General features: G+C 47.7%; 1 protein-coding gene across 1 annotated transcript; it reads left to right on the top strand.

Moving 5' to 3' along the window:
- Window positions 1-24,807, top strand: MICALL2 (MICAL like 2). The gene is made up of 17 exons (XM_054391325.1): window positions 1-143; window positions 7,027-7,075; window positions 10,571-10,712; window positions 13,882-14,042; window positions 14,670-14,791; window positions 15,162-15,833; window positions 16,031-16,206; window positions 17,050-17,125; window positions 17,444-17,559; window positions 18,068-18,217; window positions 20,894-20,949; window positions 21,866-21,989; window positions 22,589-22,679; window positions 23,076-23,149; window positions 23,486-23,600; window positions 24,585-24,631; window positions 24,722-24,807. The coding sequence occupies exons 1-17, from the start codon at window positions 1-3 to the stop codon at window positions 24,805-24,807; spliced, it is 2,400 nt and encodes a 799-aa protein (XP_054247300.1).
- Window positions 24,808-25,017: the final 210 nt, after the last annotated feature.

The raw sequence follows: 25,017 nt of genomic DNA, 5'->3' as shown, positions 1-25,017 counted from the left end.
ATGGCGGCCATCCAGAACCTGCAGCTGTGGTGCAAGCAGCAGTGCGAGGGCTACCGCGATGTCAGTATCACCAACATGACCACCTCCTTCCGCGACGGCCTCGCCTTCTGCGCTATCCTCCACCGGCACCGGCCCGACCTCATGTGAGTACCCTCGCCGGGCGTCGAGGCTTATGCGTGGGCTGTCGGTTTGGCCCCCTGCACTCGCGGCCAAGGCCCTTGCTGGGCTGCGGTCAGCCCACCATCCAGATGAGAACCCCCAGCCCTCTGTCCACCATGGGCCCTCACCTTCCCCACAGACACAGCCCTAGCAGAAATCCCAGCTCCCCTGGGAGATGCTCTGGGCCAGCAACTGGCACCAGAAGCTCTGCTGGCACCCGAGATGAAAATCTCTTAAGTGAAGAGCTCTGCTCTTGCTGCCTACTTGCCTTTTCCCCCTGTATTTTTCCTCTTCCCCCTTTCCTCCCTCTGTAACTGAATTACAAAGGTTTTAAGTGCATCCTTTCCATTGCAAGACAAGTCCAGACACTGAATCTTCTCTGTTGGTGTTTGCCTAGGCTGGGCATTCCTCGCTCGTCCAGATGTGGCTCCAGTGCTCAGGAGTATGAAGGCAAAGGCAATTTAAACAAGTTACAATAGAAGGGCAGGGCCCAGCAGCTGCTGGATTCCTGCACATCACTTGTTTTTCCCATCTGGACCTCAGTCTGTGGGAGGTAAAACGCTTTCCACCCCTTGCTGGTGCCACTGCTGGTGCCCTGTGGGGTTTGACCTGCCTTTGCCCAAATGTTAACGTCTGGAAAGGTGAATTGTCAGAGAGACATCGATCCTGATTCTAGTTGGTTTTGGTTTTACTTCTAGGCTCTTTGGACTTGGAGGTTGGGAGAATGAGAGGGGAGGTCAAGGCAAGAGGAGCAGTGCAAAGATTGCCCAGCAGTATTGATTTAAGTGTTGGGTCTCTCCTAGTCAGATGTGTCCAGCTGGTAGAGGGCTGGAGTGGGTTTTCCTGTATTGCAGTTTTCCTCCTGTTCCTTGCAATTCCGCTTTTCCCCTCATGCTCCTAGGACAGCCTGCTGCTTGGCTTTGTTTGTGGAGATCTCTCTTACAGGTGTCTCACTTCTGAAGGAAGCCCAAAGAGATCTCCTCCTACTCTGTCTCCTCTGTTGTCTTGGAAGAAACAGAAGTGGGCTTAGGCAGTGAGAGGTTAATGCAGGAGCTTCAGGCACACTTTCCCTGTAATGCCCAGTGCTTGGGCAGTCACCATGGTGTTGCTGTGTATGGCTTCCTGACATGCTGTCATGTCCATGTGACTCCAGATAGTTCCTTTCCTTCCTTTAATTCACAGCCCTAAAAATACGTAATACCAGGGCAGAAAGGTTTATGTGACCAGGAGGGATGGTGACAGCTTCCTGGCCAATTCTGGATCATGGGTGTACAGAGGGGCTCTGTGACTTGAAAGCTGGAATAATCTTGTTGACCAGTTTAGTGCATTCTTTATAATCCTTGAACTGTACATCAAGGGTTGTGGATACACATACTTAAAATAAACTCTCCTGTGATGAAGAGGGAAAATGTTTTTTATGGCAGCTCTCTGTTCTCATTCATTTTCTTTCATGATGGAAATTCTGCCTGAATTTATTCAGGACCTTACAGAAGCTCTTTCTGACTGAGACTAGCTCAGCAAAGACTGCCTGAAGGTCAAAGTGAGAGAAGCTTTTATCAGTGGTGTCAGTAGTGTGTAGGGCAGGAAAGCACCAGGTGTATCCTTGGCTGAGCAAAGTCCTACTGGAAGGAAGTGATACCTTCAAGTGGTTGTAGCCAGGGCTGCTGGCTGTCTTGGGTCAGATCCTGGGACTGAATGCTTGTGAAAATGCTCCATGCATCTGCAAAAGCTTCCCTCGGTGTTGCCGGTGCAGGAGCCACCATGACAGGAGCGCAGCAGGGTGCGCATGTGGCTTCCCAAGGGCTTGAAGTGGTTCATCCTGAGCTCCAACCCTTGCTTCTAGCAAAGATCCTCGTTGAAGCTTAAAAGCATCATATTTGACAATAAAACTAGAAAAGGCTCATTGGTGTTTGGTGCACTCGGGGTGTTTGCAGCAGCTCTGCTTTATAAGTTGGTTAGGAAATGTGATTCAGTCACGGTGCTGGAGTTTTGCAACAGTGTGTTTTCTGTCTTGCTTTCCACAAAGGACATTCTGGGGCCGAGGAGTGCGGGGGGATTTCTCCCTGCGGAAGCCTGAGAAATTCCCAAGAAAACTTCAGACAGTTGCAAAACATGGCTATAGGCATGGGCTTTTTTTGTGGGATATGTGGCTCAGAGGAGAGGATGGTGGGGGGTCCCTCTCCCCTTCCTGTTTTCTTGCTGGAAAACATATGGAAAATATGGAAACCTCTCAAACTTGGCTGATGTATGTTATCAGTGAACAGGGCAGGCTGTTTAAAATTAGAAATGCATTTCCCACTCACTTCCCACTCACCCAAGGATGCTCTGGGAGTGTGGAGACACACACTGAATCACCATGGAAATTCACTCCTCTTTTGTCCCAGCTGCAGACTGCTTCGTAGCCAGCCCCAGCCAGGCACACACACACTGCATCAAGCAGATCCTAGCCCATTTTCTGGGATGATGATGGAGCTCTGAGGCTCTTTCATCTGAGGGATGTGAATCCTCAAGGCAGTGTGGTGGGAGGCTGAGGTCGACAGCTGCCACATGTGATAGCAATGGCCGTGCAAGCTCTGACCACGGTTTTAGTGGCCTTGGCTTGGCCAGATGAGTTAGCAGAAGCAAGGGAGCTGTGCACACTCGCTCAGATATTAATGCCAGATGTGGAGGAAAGGTTTTGATTAGGCTGCTGCTCTTTGTCCAGGATCTTGCTCTTTCCCAGACTGTAAGCTGGTGTTCAGCTCAGTGTTCTGGGAATTGACTGGTTATGAAATTCCCCTTGGCAGCTGAGCAGTAGTGGGTGCTCATTCCTCTAGCAGTATTTCCTGGGACACTCTGAGCTCAGTGGGGCAGAATGAGGCCAATAGTCACCAATCTGGACAGAGAGGGCTCTCACAATGCTGAGGATGAGTTGCCTGCAGTCTCCATCTCCTTAGCAAAAGGCTGGGGCAAAGTAGAGCTGCTGCCAGCTTGGCCTCCATGGGATTGTGGTTTGTGTGACAGGCATAGGCGAGGGGAGAACAGTTCTGGGGTCAGGGAGTCTCAACTGCTATTAGTCACCCCCAGCAGCACGCTGCAGCTTGCTGGCAAGATCAGAGTAGCATGGAGAAAGCATTGTTGGGAGGAGGATGACCACATGGGGAATATCTTTCACTTGGGATTCCCAGCTCTGTTCCTTCTCCCCAAGCCATTTGCACCTCCAGAAAGAGCACAGCAGAAAGGTCCTGTTCCCAACAGAGCACATTGAATTTAAAGCTTCTGTTAAGAACTATCAGCTGTTGAAAAGGTGCTTCACTCTTTTTTTCAGTGGTCCTTTTGATTGCACATCTCTTACTGTCTATGGAAAAAAAAATGTACAAAAGTGCTGTGAAACAGAAGCTTTTTTGGTACCATCATGGCTCTGGCATTTTTTTGCTCAGTCTGCTCCAAGGTCAAGTTTCCAACCAAGTTAGCGCTTGTAGCAGCAGCAGAGATTCTTCCTTTGGAAGCATGTGTGCTTGCAAAAGACTGTGGCATGCTCTGCTAATGCTGGATCTGTGCAGCTGGAGCAGTGGGTGGTCACAGAGATTTGTGGGCATGAGAAATGCTCATCCACTTTTTGCTAAGAGAAGGATTTTTTTGGGGGAAGCTAAAAACTTTACTTCTCTTCCCATGCTAGTCAACTCCACTCTGATTTGTTTCCAACACTGGAGGCCCTCTTGGGTCAGATTTATGTTTTTCGCTTCTTCCAATTAATTCAGTTGCTCGTGTTTTCTCAGTGGAGAACTCCTACTTCTCCATTTGTATTAGCTTTGCTTTCTAAGGATTACATGGGTCCAGAGAGCTTTGGTATTCCAAGATAGGAGATGCAACAGCAAGATCAATTTGCAAAAAAAATATTGTGTGTAAACAATTCACCTGACTAGCTAGGTGAGGGGGCAGAAGGCTCTTCAAATGACTAAGTAGCCTGGTTGTACCTTCCCTAAGGGAATAAAGGTGGTTTCAGACATTTACCTTCAGAGTTCCATATTTTTAGGTCTCTGTGTGAAGCTGCACACACACTAGCACAGCAATGTTCAGCGTGTGAGAAAAAGGCACTGGCCAGCAGTAAATAGGTAACTCCACTATGTTTTGTCTTATGAGTCAGCATGACCAAGGAACTGGAGCTTGCTTTTGCTCTTGCACATGTTTTCCTGCATTCAGGATGTCCCTGATGCAGAGGCTTTATTTGGGAGTGAGGCAGAGAGCTGCAATCACATCCTTCATCTGAATCTTAAAAAAGCTGATTTTCTTGCCTGACACAAAACAGGATGGTTGTATCTATTGTTTCACTGAAAATATTTTAGCTCGTGATTATTTTTGTTGCTCTTTTGAATCCATTGTCTCAGGGAAGGGAAATCTCTGGGCAGGAGCACTGCTTGAAGAAAAACCTCTGCATGGCCCTTTGATTTTGCACAGGAAAGAATATATGATTTAGAGGTGGGATGTGCCTTGCCTTTATGTGCTTCTTGGGGGAGTTTGACCTTTGGGTCTTATCAGTCAGTCATTCTCTCCTTATCTCACATAGCAATACCAGATGTGGGAAGCAGGGAGAAGGTCCAGGCTGTGGCATGGTGGACAACCCTGTGTGAAGGCCCCTCTCTTACTTTTAATGTAATGCTTCACCTTCTGTACTAAGTAGATAAAGGAGCTGGCTTGCTCCTTGCTGTTAGAAGTCGTGGAAAAAGTTCCCCTGCTGCGATGCAGATCATGTGTTTGCCTCATGAATAGGTTGCTGTGAGGCAGCATCACCCTGGCTTTCACACAGTTTTCCTGGCTCCTCTCAGAGGTGAGGGACTGGCTAACAAGGCCAGGTCCACATCGGTTATAAAGCTGCTGCCTACCAAAATGCAAAGTTGGTGCTGCAGACTTTTCTGTTTATCAGTAAGAATTTCCTCTCTGCTATCAGCCTTTCGCTTAGGTCTGCCAGCAGGTACTGGGATTGTAAAGTGAAACAAGGTTATCAAAAAGGAATTGACCCTGCCTGCTTGCCTGGGCAGAAGGAAGCGGCGTTGGAGAGCAGGGCTGCCAGCCAACAGTCAGCTATGTATTCCCAATTTAGCAAGTGACAGGCAGTTCAAAACAAAGCTGACAGGGGCTGTTTCCTAAGCAAGGGGCACGCTTGCTCTGGCTGAGAAAGCACCACACACTCCTCCCCTACCCCCTGCTTTCTTGCTATCCTGTCAGGTCCTGGCTTTTGAGCTCCCAGCAGAGTGCAGAGAGAGATGGCATCAGAGCTGGACCAGAGAGCAGGAGAGCAAATCTGGGGAGAGGGGAGGAGGGAAGTGATGTGCAGGGACAGCAGAAAGGAAGAAGGGTTGTTGATTTTGGCTTGTAACTGCAAATGGTAATTGTCTCTTCCTTTTGAGTTATTGATGATGATTACAAATCAGAAGTGACAGCCCTAGGGAAATGAGAATAAGATTTCTACAGGCACCTCTGGTGTTATCAGCTGCGGTATTGTGTTGTGGGCAGAGGTATTTCCCAGGCAGATTCCTGGTGCTGGTTTTGTGGAGCTCTGCCAGAGGAGAAAAGAGGATCTGAAACCAGAAGCTGTGCTGGTGGAATCCCAGCAGATTCTGAGATCAGAAGACACAGGTGCATTGGAGAAGCATGTGATGCATGCAGTGTCTGAGGGATCCACACCTCTGTGGAGCCCAGGTCTCTCTGTGCAGAGACAATTTGCAAGATGGGAGATGAGCATAGATGTGACTGCTTGGAAAGTACTTCCAGGGAGGCAGTGTTGAAAATCTGGCTAGAAAGCTGCACTGTATCTTTTTGTGGTGGGAGAGGATCGAGGCTGGGTTTTTTTGGTTTTGGTTTTTTTTTTTTTTTTTTTTTTTTGAGGTGGGGAAAGCCAGAAACCACCCCAGGAGTTAGAGGTTGCTCCTGGCTGTCTCAGCAAAACCCCTGAATCTGCATGGGATGTTTTGGCATCAGCACACCCTGTCTACAGGAGGCTGCAGGAGTCAGCCCTGTAAGTGTAGATGTGCCAAAAATGTGTTGTGCTGCCTGTGGGCAGATGGCTGTGCCTGCTGGGTCTCCTGCACATCTCTGTCCTGGGAGGTATGGCAGGCCTGTGACTGACTTGAACAGGATCTGTCACACTGCCTCCTCCAGAGCATCTCTGAGAAGGCAGAGTGGGAGGAGGTGCTCTGTCCCCCGAACCAGTGAGGCTCAGGGAGGGTTGAGAAGCTGGAAGTGTATAGTGTTCTAACCCCAGCCAGCAACTGAGCACCAGACAGCTGCTTGTTTACTACCCCACAGTGGGATGGGGGAGAGAATTGGAAAGAGAAAGCTCGTGGGTTGAGATAAAGACAGTTTAACTGGTGAAACAAAAGCTGCATACACAAGCAGAGCAAAACATGGAATTCACACACCACTCCCCATCAGCAGGCAGGTGTTCAGCCACCCCAGGAGGGCAGGGATCCATCACACACGGTGGTTACTTGGGGACACAAATGCTGTCACTCTGAATGTCCCCTCCTTTCGTGCTCTTCCTCCAACTTTATATATGGAGCATGATGTCCCAGGCCATGGGATATCCCTCTGGTCAGCTGGAGTCACCTGTCCCAGCTGTGTCCCCTTCCAATTTCTTGTGCACCCCCAGCCTGCTCACTGGTGGGATGGGTGAGGAGCAGAAAAGGCCTTGACTCTGTGTAAGGACTGCTCAGCAGCAGCTAAAACATCTCTGTGTTATCAACAGTGTTTTCAGTACAAACCCCAAACACAGCCCCATACCAGCTACCAAGAAGAGAATTAACTGTGTCCAGGCCAAAACCAGCACAAGGTGTAGCAACCTGCTTGACATCACCAACCTGAGATTTTTCTCTTCTTTCTGTATTTCAGCAACTTCGATTCCCTCAGTAAAGAAAATGTGTATGAGAACAATAAGTTGGTAAGTGACTTTTAATGCTTTACTTTTGGTCCAGTCTATGCCCTGGTACCTTGCTTATGTGATTTAGCAACAGAAAGCCTGCAGGTGCAGTGTGCTGTGTTCTGCTTGACTCCAGCCTTCTGATTTGAATCAATGTCCAGGCTTGGTGTCTGCTTGAAACCACCCTCAGATGATTCACACTTTTCACTGGCTGCACAGTGATGACTGTGTCAAGTGTGCCCTGTGGCAGCAGGAATTTGGGCATAGATGCTAGAGGTTGGTTGGACCTGATGATCTTAGAGGTCTTTTTCAACCTTAATGATTCTGTGAAAACACGGACATGATGCTCCTGATGGATGGAGCAGGAGCTGGGAAGTAGCTGGTGTGAGAGGGGAAGTGTAGGGAGTCTCCCCCACTTCTGCTCAATCCCAGTGTAGGTGATGAAGGCTGCTGGAAGATGGAGACATCCTACAACTTCATCCTGCTGGGACACTTCACTTTGGGATGGGATTTGAGTTTCTCTTCTCTCCATGAAGAAACTGGCCAGTGCAATCCCCTCCTGCACTGGACTCAGGCATGGGCTTAGTGTTCCAAGGAGGATTTTTTTCCTCCCCCTCTCCCTCACAAAGAGAAGCAGCAGATTAAAATGCTTCTCTTCCTTTGGCATTGCTCCACAGCTTCATGGCTGTTTGGCAGGAGCTCAGGACGTGACCGAACCGCAACAGCTTACTCTTGTCTGGACTGGAGGCAGGACATCCTTTGATGCAGTGAGCCATCTGAGGTGGTCCTTGCCTCTGGGGGAGCTAACCCTGCCCCTCCATGCTGCTTAGATTCTGCACCCCTTCAGCCCCAGCTGTGTTCGCAGCAATGTGATGGACTCCCCTCTTCCCAAGGATGTGTGCTGCAGTATGTGAGCAGTAACTCACATGGGGTTCAGCCCTGAGTGTTTCTCTCCTTTAGTGAGAGTCAGACCAAGTATTTTTGCCTTTGAGGTTTGGTATCTGGCAGGCATCAGGGCCTTTTTGCTGTGGAAGGTCATCCTGGCCAGCATGCTATGAAGGCCAGAGTTTTGCTCCTTCCCAAGCAGGGCTGGTGGTGTCCACTCTGCTGGCAGCATTGCTCATTTCTGGGAAATGAACTGTGTGAGCTGCCCCAACTGCTTGTGTTGATGAAAACCTTCTTTGTGCTTATAATAAAAAGAGAATCTCCCTTCCTTGGTTGCTGCCTGTGTTTCCCCCCTTTGCCCTGCTCCTTCTCTTCATTTCTTCTATGTTCTTTATTTTGCTCTCTTCCTTGTTCCACCTGCTGTAGGATAACTGGTCTGTGCTGTCCTTTCACTGCTGGTATCCTGCTGCCTTGGCTTTGCTGTGAGTGGGGTTGACCTCTCCATCTCCCTGTGTGCTCCTGGGCTGAGCATTCCTCTCAGACTGCTCTCCATCCTTGCTCTGACTGTCCTTGGCATACACGTGGGTCTGATTTCTTCCAGTGCTATTCCTCAGCTATTGTTCAGCTCTTTCTTGATGCTTCAATAACTTCTTTTCAGGGGCTGTGTTATTCAGCTAAAAAAATCTTGTTTGGGCTGCAATTTGCCATATAAGGTCTTCTGCTGAGGAAGAATGTGTCACTTCTCAAGTGCCAAAAAAACCAACCCTAAATCCTAGAAAAATTTCAGTTGGTGGCAGGTTTTTGCTAAAGGTTTTAAAAACACATAAAGAGGAGAAAGGTTTCTGGAGGCCTTGGATGCAGTTCTGTCAGTGCTTATGGAGAGTGGCATGGTGTAGCAAATACAGCAGTAGCCTGTGGCAGAGCAAAGCTGTGCCTGTCTGGTTCAGACGGCCTTGAGCATATCACTTTGTTTCCTCTACACAAATTGGGAGCACTGGCACTTACCTCCTTTGTAAGGCACTTGGAGCTGCACTGATGAGAGGCATTATACAGAAATAACCTGGTGCTTCTTCAAAAGCCACCCTGGGCATGCAGGTAGAGGAGAAGGCAAACTGAGCCTTGTTAGGTGGTGATCTTGTTGGATCTCCAGGTAAAAACCAGTACCCTGGAACATGAGGATGCCCTAGGCAGAGGGAACACTACGTTCTATTGCTGCTTTCTGCATTGCTCACCTGGTTCTGGCCAAACCAGTTGTGTGCATAGAGCATCCTGCTCTTTGTGGTCCAGGCAGCCTCTCCCACTTGTTGCATTTTGATTACTTTTGGCACCGTGTGGCAGGAGGTGGCATGGCCTGTGTTGCTGCTAGACTGCACACATGGAATGTCCAGCAAGAAAACTCCACTGGTCAGACCAGTTGTGCAGCCAGAGCAATGGGGAACACTCCAAAGACTATGTCAAGTACCAGGTTATGAGACAGGCAAGTGCCAGGCTGGGCTGGCAGCGATGAGGCACTGGAGGAAAGTGGCTGAAAGCAGGCTTAGAGTCAGCACAGTCACATTTTTACTGGGACACCCAATGGAAAAATATGGTAATTATCTTGCTCAAAAATAATGGCTGTTTGTTTCTTCTAAGCAGGAATTGCTGGCTTGTACACCAATAGTGTTGTTTGTCTGGGACAGAGGTCAGATGTGGAGGGTTTTAACATGTTCAAGTCTTTCTTTAACCCTTTCACTATGGGTTTAAGCAGTAGCATTCCTTGTGGCTCTGTTTTCCTTTACAGTGTTGACATTTCAAAGGGGATGCTCCAAAGAGGAAGGGAAAGGATTTTTTCCTATAAGCCAGGAAATAAGAGAGTTGGAGAAAGCCCTTAGTAAAAGCCCTATACTGGGTTGAGCAGAGGCAAAGTTGCCTTATGTCTACTGCAATTTCTTTTTGTCCTCTAATAAAGGCTTCTTGATCTGACTTTGAACATACAGATTCAAAGCAGAGTGGAATATTTGTCCAAAAATACGTTAGGCAGCATGGAAATGGTTAAGCTGGAAGAGAGCTAGGTATCAGGAATTCTGCATTATTCCAGTCTAGTCTTGGAGAGGGAGCTCTCTCCTGCATCCCAGATTTCCCCATCTTCAGATGGGGAAGAGCAGGCAGGAGGCATTAACATTTGCACAGCACTCAGAGATCAAAAGCTGCCTGCAAACACCTACCCGAGCACCATTAACTGGGGAGCACTCCAGCTTGGGCTGGAAGCCTGCAAGCCAGTCTGCCAGCCTGGACTGGCACAGCCCCTTCTGCCAGGCTTGCCTCTCTGCAGCTGTGCCTGCCCAGATAGAGGCAGGCTCGAGGAAGAGCAGGGGAAGCCCAGGTGAGTTCCTGTGCAGTGAGCTCAGGCCAGCTTGCCAGGCCAGATTTTTGGCTCCCTTCCTGAATTTCTCAAGGCGGTGGCTGGAAGCCATGACTCTGCTGGTTCCTGTAAGGGCTGTAGGATGTAGGAGTTAAACTGGTGCAGCTGTTCCCTGGTAGAGTTATTACTCAAATGGGGCTGTTTGCAGTGGAGTCTTTTATGTCTGATGAGGAGCAGCTCTGCAGCCTGGGCTGGGCAAGACCCCTTTTTTGGTTTTCTTCCTTCTCTAGGCATTTCGAGTGGCAGAGGAAGAGCTGGGGATCCCAGCCTTGCTGGAGGCAGAAGATATGGTTGCTCTGAGGGTACCAGACAGGCTGAGCATCCTCACCTATGTTTCCCAGTATTATAACTACTTCCACGGACGGTCTCCTAGTAAGTACCATGTTCCCTGGAGGGGTGGAAAGGATCAAGGCTTAATTTTGTGCTTTCCTTTGTCTTCTAACAATCATGGAAAAGCAAAATAGACTGCACAGGGGCCTTTTGGTGCCAGAACTACTTCAGTGGAGGATATGAATCCTTTACAATGCCTACAGTAGCACCATTGCTTTTGGAAGGGCGCAGGGCTGTGCCTTGTCTTTAAAGCAATCACTTTAAAATTTAATATACAGTATAAAATTTCTTACAGTTCAACCAGACAGAAGCAATGAAAGTTCCCCTCTGTGGTTCCCACCTCAGCTTTCCTTTCTTAAGCACCTCCAGTGCTTGCCATAAGAGAGGGCTGGTGAGAACACAGAGTCTGACAAGGCTGGGCTTGTCTGTGAGGCTGTGCCAATGGCACAGCATCCATGGTGGATCTTGTACAGCACAGCAGTACTGATATAAGGAAGCAGAAGAAAATGACCCCCCCCCCCAACTGGCATAATTGTGGTAGCAATTCCTCCAAACACAAAAAAGGCCACGAAGCTGCCAAGACATTACATTCACATACTGGAGAGTTTGTCTGGGCTCACAGGAGCTTTATTGTAGACTTGGTTTGTATTTGGCTTTAAGCTCATACAAAATGAAATAATACTATAAACCAATTTCTCAGGTTCCTCCAGAGGAAACTTTAGAAAGTGGGACACAAAGGACTTAACTGGTTAAGGTGAATCTAGATGGAGAGGACAGATATGGATTGAAAATGTCCTACATCTTGGAAAGAAAGAGCAGCTCATTCTGGGAGCTGCCTTCAATGTCTAAACTCTTCTCCCTTCTTCATTTCATTACATAGTTAAGCACACTTTTTCTCTTCTTCCACAACCTCTTGTTGCACCTCTCTTAATTTTTTTTTGTATCTTAATTCTTTAATTCCTTATTTTTTTAATTTCTTAATTTTTATTGCTTTTTTATTTATTGCTTATTATTTCTTCATTTTTTATTTTTTATTTCTATATTTTTTAATTTCTTCTTTTTTATTTAATTTTTTATGTCTTCATTTTTTTATTAATTCATTTTTTATTCCTTCATTTTTTTTATTCCTTCATTTTTTATTCCTTCATTTTTTATTCCTTCATTTTTTATTCCTTCATTTTTTATTCCTTCATTTTTTATTCCTTCATTTTTTTGTTCCTTCATTTTTTGTTCCTTCATTTTTTGTTCCTTCATTTTCTGTTCCTTCATTTTTTGTTCCTTCATTTTTGTATTCCTTCATTTTTGTATTCCTTCATTTTTTGTATTCCTTCATTTTTGTATTCCTTCATTTTTGTATTCCTTCATTTTTGTATTCCTTCATTTTTGTATTCCTTCATTTTTTTATCCCTTCATTTTTTTTATCCCTTCATTTTTTTATCCCTTCATTTTTTTATCCTTTCATTTTTTAAAATTCATAATTTTTAATTTTTTTATTTCTTAAGAGTTTTATTTCTTTGGGGTTTTTTTTCTTATTTTTTATTTCTTAATTTTTAAAATTTATTCTTTTATTTCTTAATTTTTTAATTTTTTTTTATTTCTTAAGGGTTTTTTATTTCTTATTTTTTATTTCTTCATTTTAAATTTTTTAAAAATTTCTTAACATTTTTTATTTTTCAATGGTTTTAATTTTTTTTTTTTTTTTTTGTTTGTTTCTTTTCTTGAAACCATTCTGACTGAAGCCAAACAGATTCCATCATGTTTGTGCCAAGTGGTGGGAATCTGGGTCAGTTTGGGATCTTTACCCCCTCCCCCCTGCATCTTGCCTACCATGTCACCAAGCACAGCACATTTTATAGTCTCTAGTGTCCCACAAAACACTCTGGTTACATTCCTGTTGCTGGGGTGAATGTGTGTGTCTCAAAATGAGCCCAGCCAGGAATGTGCCCTCTGACACCAGGCAGACTCCTAATGCCATAGTCGTGCCCTTCAAATGGGCTCTAGCAGGACCATGAAATAAGCAGGACACAGAAGGCCAGAGAAGGTGAGCAGCCAGTATTTTATTGAGGTCAGGTGTTGAGAGAAGAGTAGAGCTGAAGCCCCTCATCTTTCTGCTGGGCTTTGGGAGTTTTATAAATGGCACATGTGGGAAGTGAGGGGGCAGCTGGAGTCTAAACTGTTTGCTGGGCTGACTGTCACCAGCCCCCTGTGTCTGGTCACTGTGGTAAAGGAACCCTGGGTGTTTATTTGGATAGCCAGCTTTCTGGAGAGGAGGTTGCTGGGAGCTGGGCTTTCTCTCTGCTCCCTGCCCAGACTCACTATATATTTACTCAGGATATAATCTCTTCTCAGACGGGTGGCCATTTAATTGGCCACTCTTACAGTGAAGCTGTGGCTCAGTTATCCCACAAGGAACACAGAGACATCTCATTCAGAGTAGCAAGTGGTGCAAAAATAACATCCCTGTGAGACAGAGGAGGGGTCTTGTCTGTAAAAACTTCCCAGGGAAGCCTCGCTGCAGTTCCCAGGCACAGGGCATCATTCTTTGCTTGACTGAAGTGTTTTGGAGATTCTCTTTTCTCTGTTTGTTGTGAGTTCAGAGGGGACTGGCCATCTGCAGGCTTGTTGTCAAGTCTTGAATTCCACATCAACACCACCATGGTGCTTCCAAGTCTTTGTCATTGTAGAATTACCCATTTTTAGTGGTCATTTCTGCATTCAACAAGCCTCTTTGTTCCATGAGAGTCCCGGCTGGGATGTGGGGTGGACACCCTCAGCAGGGACAGTTCAGAGTGTGCAGGTAGTCTGGAGCACAGCAACTCGCTCTGTGCTTCAGTTCCTTAGCTGTGATACCTAACAGCAGTGCTTGTTTCACTGGTGATCAGTTCCAGCCAACCTATGGGCCAGGTACAAACCCACAGTCTTGTTCACACCACTGATAGATGGTGTTTGGTGGTTTTCCACTTTTTCATTCCCCTCTGTGGAATTCCCTGAGAATAAATTAAAAAAAAAAATCAGCAGTTTCAGCTGAATGTTGATAAAATTTACTTACCACCTCTTGCCCCTCACTCCACTACAGAACTGCTCGTGAATCAAGCATGTGTCAATTGGTATCCATCAGGCACCTCTGGATCTTCCTGTACTGTAAATTAGTCCTAAGCCCATGGCTTTTTCTTATGTTCCTTTAAAATCCTCCCTTCTTCCTTTCTTGCAGTTGGAGGCATGGCTGGAATCAAACGTCCTTCCTCTGAACCTCAGGAGCAGCCCCTTGGGAAGAAGGCTGTGTCAGAGCCTCCTAAACCAGTGCCACCAAAACTGCCTCCTGCCCACCCACCAGCCAGAGCAAAGCCAAAAGAAACTTCCCCAGTCACCACGGTAAGAAGTGTCTTTTGGGGTGTTCTTTATACCCTAAATCTGTTCAATGAGGCTAGCTCAAGGCTCCTGGGGGTAAGGACTTGGTCTCTAAAATTTCTGCTCACTGTGAGGGATTTAATCCAGAGATCTGATTACTGCATAGGTTCCTGTGGGAGTCACTGGAAAGCCAGCAGTGAGCTGGGACTCATCTAGTGTTGAATAGACCATGGGTGTCTTAGGACATGGCTATGCTGTTCCTAGGTCTTGGGGATAGAGATTTTTAGCAGATTTTTTGCTAGAAAACTTTGATTCAGTTCTTGGAAAGAGCTTCAAAGCAGGGATGAAAACAGGGTGGAAGAAGGGGAGTTCCTCTCTCAAAAGGGTAAAGGCCTTTCCAAGCTGACTCAAATCAGAGACCTTTACAGTTTAAATTTCCCATAGACAGACAAAACACCCTGGTGTCTGGCTTTGTGGGAACAAGTTCCCCTTACTCTATGCTCCCAAGGGCTGTTTCATGAGGGGCAGTGGGAGCAGGGATTTTCTGGCTATCACTTCTCTCTGTGTGTGCCAAGTGCTCACCTATCTCAGAGATTCATAGCTGTATGCAGCTGTGGGTGCTGCCTGCTCACCCACTGCTTCTCCCCACAGAAAGGAGTCCTGGCAGAGAGTGGCAATATCCCTAGCAGCAGCTGTGGGATCTGTGGGAACCATGTGCACCTGGTGCAGCGCTACTTGGTGGATGGGAAGCTCTATCACCGGAACTGCTTCAGGTACAGCTTTTCAAAGTGGGGCTGCAGGCCTGTGGGTCACAGAGGGGCAGCCTGATTCCTTTGGCACTGGAGGGAGAGTGCTGTGGGACTTCATTTTTTTTTCAGAGCAGAGGCAGAGCCTGCTTTTGACCCCATGCATAGAAGAAGCTCTTTGCACAGGTCTGTTTTCATCCAGACCTTGTCTACTTCAGACCATGCCATCAGCAGCTCCTGGTTTGGTGCCTGAGGAGTATGCATATGGGGATTTGCTCACTGCTAGTGTGCTACCACCTCTCTGTGCAGATAGTGGAATTGTGCCTGCACTCTCAGCTGAGTGTCAATGGCCTCCCAGTGCCCTAGAGGATGTTTTCTGAAACTTCTGTATCCACAGGTGCAGGCAGTGTTGGAATGTGCTTCTTCCTGGAGGCTACAAAGCTGGGCCTGAGCCTGGTACGTTCATCTGTACTAGCCACCAGCAACCAGACAGTGTCCAGGTCTCTGGTCTCTGCAGCACTGGGAGCAAACCTGAGAGTACCCCAGCCCCTACTGCTTCCAGGGTGTTCCAGAAAGCAGCAGAACCCAAGAAAACGGAGCAGGTGTTGAAGAAACCCAGCCAGGAAGGCTTTGCCAATTCAACCAAGCCATCTGTTTCATCTTCTGGAAGCTCAGGCTTCAGAAGTGTAAATACTCCATGGTCCTCTTCAGGTGTAAATAAATCAAGTGACTGCAAAGGTACCACATTGGGAAATAAAACAGACCACCTTAAAGGTGCCCCAACAGTGCCTCCATGGACAGCCTCCACAACAAGAACACAGCAAGCCCGAGAAAACTTTTTTCGGTCATTAGAGCCCTCCAGCAATAAAACCTCTGAGGCCAAAACCCAAGTCCCTTCTTCTCACTGTCCTGGTAAAACTGCCTCTACCAGAACCACTACTGAGGCCAGTCCAGTGAATGCTGACAAGGCTCAGGCACGAAACCATATTATACAGGCTCTGGCTGGATCACATGCTTCTCCAAACAGGCCAGGAGGACTCAGTTCCACTGGCTCCTCAGCATCCAGCAGGTAAGGACTATTTCTCTTTCCCATTTGACTGCCAAGATGATCCTTGGGATAACTTGGAGAAGTCCCTGCATCTTTCTTCCCTTTTTCCTGGCTGCTTTTGTTACTGAGCTAGGAGCAGTCATACAGATCTTTGGAACAGAAGCCAATAAAAAGGTCCATCCTTTCAAAAAGACTCACTAGGTTGTTCTCTTTTACAGTGGCAAGTTTGCCCCCACCAATTCTCCACAGGAGAATCCAGCTCCAAAAGCACAGTCCAGCAAAACAGGGTACACAGCACTTAAACAGGAGAAGACTGCAGACCCTCCACCCAAGAGCCAGGCTGCCAGCAAACCTGCTGACTCTGTGCACAAGCCAGAGTCAAAAGGCCTCAAAGGTGAGGATGACTGATCACATCCAGCTTTGCCTGGGCACAGCATGCCAGCTTAAAGCCTTCCTCTTGGCCCAGTATAAAGAATGTGTCAGTGATTCCTGCACTTTGTACCACAATGTAAGATTTTTCTGAATTCTGGGGCTCAACATACCTCCATTTGTCCCAGTGCAATTGCTGCTTTAAGCATGAGGAGTTTTTCTTCTCTGAGGATCTCCAGGTATTAACTATCTCTAGGCATTAGCTATCATCAAATATTGAGACCATGGAGGATTTTAGAGGCTTAGGTAGCCTTTCCCAAATGGAACACCTTACCAGAACTTCAGGATGATTTCATGACTGCAATTGGGGCTCACCCAGCCTCTTTGTGTGTTTTGAACTGAGCTTCCACCGTGGTGACTGAGCAGTGGGACAAGGGGTGATGTTCTGGGGGTACTCAGTGTCTCAAGCACTTCCAGCTGGCCTGGGTTTTTTTGGGCCATTAGCATTATGTATCTGCATTTGCTGTGAACTTGTTGGTTTTTTGTCTTTCCCCCTTCCTGCCCCATCCTTTGGTCTGAGCTCTGGACTGTTTTGTGTTACACTGCTGCTGGATGTGCCTGTCCATTTACATTGAAGCTGTGTTTCTGTAGCTGCATTTGAGCTAAAAGGGGCAAGGTGCCACCAGGGTTATTTACTCCCTACTGAACGTGAATCTGTCCATGTAAAACTTGGTGAACTGGTGCTGGTTTGCTGCAATAACATCATAGTATCTACCCCAGTGCATGGCTTATCTCCTAAGATCCTCCTGAGAATCAAATCTGGCTCATTCCTATTTATTCAAGTGTGATATTGTGTTCTTTTCTTTAGGAAGCATGAATGTTGGTGAAGACAAATCTGAGAGCCCAGCAGACTGGAGATCTCTGTTGAAACCTGTAGCAAACAAGTGAGTGCCTTGGAGCCAGAGGCTCTCCTGACAAATGAATGGGGATGTCTGTACTTGCAGCTGTGTTTGTTGCTGCAGGTCTGTGTTCACATAGGAGGGAAGAACTCCTGTGTTTTAATGCTTCTTTTTTCAGCAAGTTGATAAAAAAGGTGAAGACTTTCATTTCTGGGGAGGGAAAGCATATTGCAAATCACCAGACTCCAATTACAAAAGCATGAGCACCCCAGATGGAGACCCAGCCCAGGATGTCCAGAATCCCTTCCTGTGGACCATTCTGCAAGAGGGGTGGTTTCCTACCTTTGTCTTTCTTCTTCACAGAGACCAAGGTGGCTCTAAGAAACCTACTGATAACTCCCAAGTGGGAACAGGGAGCCCAGCACACAAGGAGACAAAGCCAAGTCCGTTAGTTGTCCCATCAGCAAAGCAGGACTCTGGTATGAAGGATATAAGCTTTGCCTTCATTTTGCTAGTCAGGCAGGGGACAGGGATTAGTGCTGCAAGGCAGATGTAAGGAACTTGGTGGTGGTGATTGTGATTTGCTTTCATAAATTTTTGCTCTCTGCACCTGCTTTGGCCCTGTGGTGCCTTCCCTAAGGAGATGGACTCAGTCTTCACAGGGTGCCCCTCTGCAAGACAGCTAGCAAGATTTCAGTGTCTCTTGCATAGCTGTGTAATGGTGAGACATCTTGGTAGTGATTCCCAACTGTTTGTTCTTCTCCACCCTTCTCTTGTACTCTGACTTCTCTCACACTCTGGCCTTGTAATTTGTAGCTTCCCTCTCTTGTCTTTGGGCTTCTGCCCCTTGCTATCATCAAGAGAGGAGAACTGGGACTGGAAATGAAGGTGGCTAGTGGTGAGTGCCAGAGATGATGGGCAGTAATGGGATTTTTATAAGAGAGTTGAAATGTCTTACCCCAAAACTGTCTGTGCTTCTTAATCCAGCCTCATCTGGTGGATTCATGAAGAAGAGATTGATCCCCAGCTCAGATCTTATCAAGAGCTGTCAGAATTCAGAGCAAAGTTGGGAAGACCCTGGAGGCTCTGCCAAGAAAAAAGAAGAGGGCAACCAGCTGAAGAAAAGCACTATTACATGTAAGGTCTCCTCTGCCTTCTTGAAAGCACTTTCTCTTCTGCACTGTCAGGCTACAGCCTGGGAGATGTCCCCTAGGTTTCTGTGGCTAAGCCTGTGGCTGTTGTCATGGGGGAAAAATCTGTGTCATTAATTTTTATTAGCCAGCTTGACCTAAGCAGGAACTAGTGAGGCCAGAGAAGTCAGTGGGAAGGGAAGAAATTAAATCAGGGATTTGTCAAGGTCACTGCTCTGTCATTCTTCATACTCAGAGCTATGAAGGGGACCATCTCCTAATTCAGGGAACTGGGATCTAGTTGATGTCTCTCTTCCTCTCCAGCTGAGTGGCTTTGGGAAATTAAAGGAATGCAGAGAACTATCAGCCAGAGACTCCAGCTGGCAGGACCCATGGTAGCAGCAGCCAAGGCTGTTGCTCCTTGGACTTTCAGAGATGTCCTAACCAGTTCTGACCAGTTTGTCCCTACTCTTAATCTAGTTTCTTACTTCTGTATGTTCAACCGCAATTTAACTGTGTACCATTCTTCCTTTGTCCAGTTGTCCTTGCTCCTACATATCCCACCACAATGCCAATGAGGTTGATGCCACTCACCTCATGCTTGCTGCTGTCCTATTTGCTCAGCTTGTTTTCCTTACCCCATCCTGCTCTACCCTACCTGTTTGGACTCAGGCTCAGCCCTGCCTCTGAGATTTGTCTCAGAGCAAACTGCATGGGTCCCAAAGGCTTGGTGGCCTCATGCTTTAGTGTTTGTTAGCTGATTCCAGCATTGTCCTTGGCCTGCACCTCTGATAGCTACAAGGCATTCAAACTCCAGTTGTGTTGTTCAGCATGTCTTCACTGCCATCATTTTCCCAAAAGTCTTCTTCTCCTTTTTCCTCAGCCTCAGCCAGAAAGTTCAGCAGTGCATCTGTCCCAGGAGAAGGGAGACTGAGTTCCTATCTGTCTTTCTAAATTTAATGATTGCTGTTGGGGAATTTCCACTATGGGAAATGTTCTTAGCAGTCTCACTCCATTTTTCATGTGTCTACAATTCTGCCACCTGAAAGGCTGTCCTCTTGCTGCTGTCACTTGGCAGCCTGTGGCTTAAGGACAGCTCCTCTGTGTAGGTCTTTACGTCAGGACTCAGAGGCTGTGAGCAGGCAGCTACTTGTCCTGCCCCTAACCCTGTGTGTGTTGTGTGGGGCTGTGGTGAACATTTTATTTGTGTCTTTTGGTATAGGTGGTGTTTTCTGTTGAGAAAAGAGGCTCCAGGGTTTTCTTGCCAACTGTCCTACTTCCAGTTTACTGGCAAGCAGCCAACCTGTTCTGTGGCTGTCAAGACACAAGTTGAGGATATCAGAGAGATCAGATCCTGAGCTGGTCAGCAGAGTGTCGTTTTACTAGCCGTTCCCTTCCAGTGACCTCAGTCTTCTCATGACCAAGGGATGCAGCTTCCTGCCTTGGTTAGAGGTGCTGCTGAGGTCACTCAGAGCCTGGAGATGCAGGGCTGAGCTGGGAGAGGGAGGTGTTGTTCTGGGAGCAGCAGCAGACTGCTCATGGCAGGCCAGGTCTCTCTCAGAGGAACCTTTAAGAGAAGTGGGAGTTGCAGGAGGTGTACAGGGCAGCAAATGAGCAGCATCCAGAGGGAAGACTACCCTGACAGAGACCAGCAGTGCAGGGACAACACAACTGATGCCACATCCAGCACCTTACCCTTTTGCACTCTACCAAGCAAACACAACAGAGCATGGGCTGGGCAGCCAGAGAGTTGTCCTTGAACTCTTCCTCTAGTCAGTAGCAATTGACAGACTCTCATGAGGTTCCCCAAGTCTCTCTCTCTCCTGTCTTTCTCCTTGTGTGTGCTGAGCCTTCAGTGCTGCTGCCTTTTTTGCAGCCATGCTCTTTTGGTACTGGAGTTTTCCTTCCTTATCACATCATCCACGTACACCTCTGTTCTCTCTCTCTGGTAATTATCCAGCCCAGCCCCTCGGGTATCCGAATACCTCACACTCTTCTGTAGTTATCCTTGCAGCACAGTTGGGCAGAGGAAGCTGAGGCACAGTGGAACAAATACACATTGCTTAAGGATTGATTTTAATAGGTGTCCAGGGCCTAAATAATGGTTTGTAGTGGGGCCTCTGGGACTTCTCACCTAGAAAGTGTTTTGTGGAGGAAACTAAACCTTAGTTGCCCACACCTGTGCTAAGGTCCCCTAGACCATCTTTGTTTCATCAGTATTTACTGATACTTCTTTCTACAAGAGCACTAGAGGGACATTTTTAAGTATATCTTGGTGTTTCCTGCAACAGCAACCCAATATTTCTGTCCTGTCCTTTGCAAGCTTAGTAAAGAGTGGGTTTTGCCACAATAAAAATCTCTGATTCTCAACAAGGTAATGAATAAACATGGAAGTCAATATTCTCAAGTGCAAGCTCCCAAGTCACTCCTGAGTTAGGTGACTACCTGTGCCCTGGGGATGAAAGCAGCACCCTGTGACTAGAGGGTATCTGAGTGTCCAACCACGAGGAGTAAATCAGGCTGTGCTGTTTCCTGGGGACACAGCTCTCACCTTGGGCAGTCAGTACTATGTGTTGGGTGCTGAGGATCTCTTGTGCTCTCTGCTGATGTAGGCACTGTCCTACCACAAATTTTTTAATCTTTCTTGTGGTGTTTTTTTGTTGTTTTTTTTTCTCTATTCTAGTTACACCCTCTGTTCCAAAAAGCATCCAGAGGCCTGAGGCAGTGTCCCCAACGAAGGTATGGCTGAAAAGCAGGTGTGAGTGGAACAGGCTGGGGTTGTTGACTCTCCTGCTGGAATGCTTACCCAGATAGGTCCCAGTTTGTTTTATTGGGAGGTTTTATTTGAATTACAGTCTCACAGTCTCACAGTATATCAGAAGTTGGAAGGGACCTCAAGAGATCATCAGGTCCAACCCCCCTGCCAGAGCAGGATCACTTAGGGTAGTCTGCACAGGAGTGCATCCAGGTGGGTTTTGAAAGTCTCCAGAGAAGGAGACTCCACAACCCCCCTGGGGAGCCTGTTCCAGTGCTCTGTCACCCTCACTGTAAAGAAGTTTCTCCTCATGTTGAGGTGAAGTCTTTTATGTTCTAGTTTGAACCCACTGTTCCTCGTCTTATCACTGTGAACCACTGAAAAGAGCCTGGCCCCCTCCACTTAACACCCAGATATTTATAGACATTGATCAGATCCCCTCTCAGTCTTCTCTTCTCCAGACTAAACAGCCCCAGGGCTCTCAGTCTCTCTTCATAGGAGAGATGCTCAAGTCCCCTAATTTCCCAGGGCGAAAAGGTCTGTGGCAGAGACAAGGTGGACAGAATGATGGTTCTCTCTCATGCAGGGCACAATAGAAGCTGGGATAAGGCAGAGCCAAACTAAATTCTGGTAGGTGTTGCAGCCCCCAGCAAGGGAGGTGTGGGTTGTGAAGTGTGCCTGCATGTTATCACTCACAGTGGATGTATCACAGCACTGTGACTTTGCAGTGGCCACCTCTCTGTTGTGAGCAGCCAGCTCTGCATTTCTGCTGACTTGGCCTTTCCAGGACACAGCTCTGCAGCTGTGCTCCTTGTGTCATTTCCCATCTGTTTTTGGGGGGCTGTGACCTCAGGAGGCAGTCTCAGGGCACTGAGTTTTATGTGGTCTTTCTTTTCCCAGCTGCACCCAGATTACCTCCCTGAGGAGAAAATTCAGGAGAAGGTGTGTGATATTGAGAAGCAGCTGGATGAGCTGGAATTGAAAGGAGTGGATCTGGAGAAGCAACTGCGTGGCTGTGAAGGAGGTAAAGGAGACTGAGGGGCAGTTCTGTTACAGTGGGGAGGAGTGAGGTTCACATCTTACCCCTGGGCATTCTTGACTCCATTTCAAGAGTCAATGTAATGTGAGACATTACATGTGAGACACCAGGTTGCTACAAGGTACCTGGTATATCAAGATAAAGCCCTGGGAATTCTGAACACACTCTGGCTGCTCTTAACCAATAGTTTGGGCAAGGCCTTGTGTTTATTTGGCTGCGAATCAGGGAGTCTGGGGAGGGGAAGGCTGCTATTGATCTGCCTTTTGGATCCTAAGCCAGACTGGCTGTCAAGGCTGGCTCCAGTTTTGCAGGGCTTAGTGGGTTCTTTTGGAATGGCAGCATTGAGCCAGACTCATGGAAGATGAGCTCAATGTCCTGTGGCAGAGTAACTGTGAGCAGCTTCCTTGAATCTGCAGGGAGTGATCTGCAGCCTTTCCCTTGCACCCAGGACTACCTACAATGAGCTGTTTCCACTTGAGGTTGCCTGTGGCTCATATAAGTGATCTTAGTCATTGTGCATTTGAGCCAGGGAGAATGAACTGCTGCAGCTTCTGAAGGAGTCTTGCTTTTTGTCTCCTTTGCAGATGAGTCTGAGGATGCCCTCATGGTGGAGTGGTTCAAACTGATCCATGAGAAGCAGCTGCTGCTCAGACAGGAATCAGAGCTGATGTACAAGTAAGTACAACCAGAAATTCACCTGTCTGCTCATATGCTTCACCTGTGAACAATAAGCAAGGAAGGAGAGGGAGTGTCAGCCAAAAAAAGTAACGTACCAATTGGTGGGATGAGGGAAGGCTTGAGGACCTCTCTGGGAGAACTTCTTGAAGTATTAGCTGATGAGCCTTTGAGCACTGATGAGCACTCAGTGCCTGTGGTGAATTTGTGAGGAGGGAAACCTTACAAACACAGTGGAGGGAGGTTTCCTCCAACCCAACCCTCCAACCCCTCCAATCCTCCAAGCCCTACCCACGTGGTGGACACTGCAGAGATGAGGCTTGAGCATGATATGGGAAGGGTCAAGCCCTGGGGCCTGGAGGGGCAGTAACTCATCACTTCTGTGGTCGCTTCCAGAATGAAACAGCAGAAGCTGGAGGAGCAGCAGTGGAATATTGAGATGGAGCTGCGACACCTCATGAGCAAGCCGGGTAAGGACCAGCTGCACCGAGAGTCCTGCTGGCCTCTGGCTGCATGGAGCCCTCTTCTCTGACCTGGAATGTCCTTCAGATCTGAAGGACACTGCCAGGGATTCAGTTTCACTCTTGAGTATCTCCTCACTGTGCTGTGGAGCTGTCAGGTACAGACTCCCTGTGACACCTCACCCACCCTGCACTCTCTGGAGTGCTGTGGGGTGTGCCCCTGAGTGTGAGGATAATCAAACCAGGGCCTGTGAGAGGGACTTGCTGGAGCAGGGTAGAAGCAGGAGTCACAGTGGGGAGGTGCTCATCTGTAGCTGTGACATGGCTTTCCTTTGTCTTGTGCAGAGGAACTGAAGACACCCAGGGAGAAGGAGCGGGAGCAGGAGCTGCTGGAGTCGTACCTGAACACGGTCAATGATCGCAATAGCATCGTGGAGTGCCTGGATGAGGACAGGCTCAGGTGAGGGCCCTCAGGTGGCAGGACATGAGCCAAGACCAGGGATGACTTCCACTGTACTTCCTCCACTGCCCAAGCTCTAGGGGTGGATGAATGGCTGTAATCCAGATTTCTGCTCCATAAGAGGTGGGTGGTGACCTGTCACCAACCATCTTGTCCTAAATGCTGCTGCCATTGCTTCCTTGGCAGCTGTTAGGAACCGAGAGCAAGACCACAGCCATGTTCGATGCTCTTTCAAGCTAATGCTGCTCTGAGGACAAGGGCTCTAAAAATGTAGAGGGCAGGGGGAAGGGAGGGAGAAGCTGGAGATGGGAAGAATAGAGGCAGAAGAGGAGCTGCAGGGGGATTCTGGGAACATGAAGCTGGGAATGTTCATCTGCTGCAGCAAGTGAAAGAACATCTGTAGCCAAGAGTTGGATCCTCCCCAGGTTCAAAGGAAGGCTGCCATGTCAAGTAGCTGGATTTGTGCCTCCTGTTTTTGAGAGCAGCCTTCATTTCTTGACCTGAGGGCACTGACTCCAGCTCCAGCAGTCTAGTAATGCTTATATGGTTTTGGCTTTGGCCTTGCCCAGGCCCAAGGAGACAGTAGTGTGTTTGTCCCCAATTTCAGTGAGCATCTCTGCAGCACCAAGCCACTGGCATTTGAACCTTTATTCACCTCCTTGGGTCTGGTGGTGTCTCACAACTCAGTGAACTGGGATGATTCATAGGCCAGCTCAGGGAAGGGCCTCTGTGCTGCAGTGCTTGACTACCACTGTCTGGAAATCCCCACACAGGGCTTTGCTTTCAAGGGAGCCAGATCAAACTTGCTAATGTCTAGGACTTCTCAAGCTGGGTGTTTTCTTTCCCTGCATGCTTCTCAGGGTGTGCTATGGAGGTTGGCCATCTTCTAATGGGGAGATAACAGCAGTCTGCATGGTTTTCAGTATCCTCCACCTTGTCATGAGGCATGGCAGAGTTTTCTAATGCCATACTGTTCCATTACAGAGAGCAAGAGGAGGATCAGATGTTGGCAGACATGATCCAGAAGTTGGGTAATGGCCTTTTCTACTCTTACAGGGCAGCACTGAGTGGCACTGAGGCTGTCGTTCTCACCTGCTCTGTGTCTGTTCCTTCTCCTGCAGATGGATCTCTTGAGAGCCAGGAGCCAGAGAAGAAGAAAAACAAATTCTGCTTGTCCAAAATATGGAAGCAAAAAAATAAGACTTAAAGCTCAGGAGTGATATTCCTTTGCCCAGTGGCCCAGAGTGGTCCATGAAAGGTATGTTCCTTTCTCAGTGCTGCTTTCCAGGATTCCTGCAGTACTGTGATGAGGCTTCTCAGCTTCCTGAGATGGAGACTGCAGGTTTGTGGACCAAAGGGACAGTGTTAATCCCCTCTGGCCCTGGCACGGGGCCCCAGGATACTTTTCCTAGAAGAT

The sequence above is a fragment of the Indicator indicator genome, chromosome 22 (genome assembly GCF_027791375.1).
Source record: "Indicator indicator isolate 239-I01 chromosome 22, UM_Iind_1.1, whole genome shotgun sequence".
Lineage (NCBI taxonomy): Eukaryota > Metazoa > Chordata > Aves > Piciformes > Indicatoridae > Indicator > Indicator indicator.
Note: the sequence above shows the minus strand (reverse complement) of the source record. Positions and strands in the feature narration are given on the sequence as shown.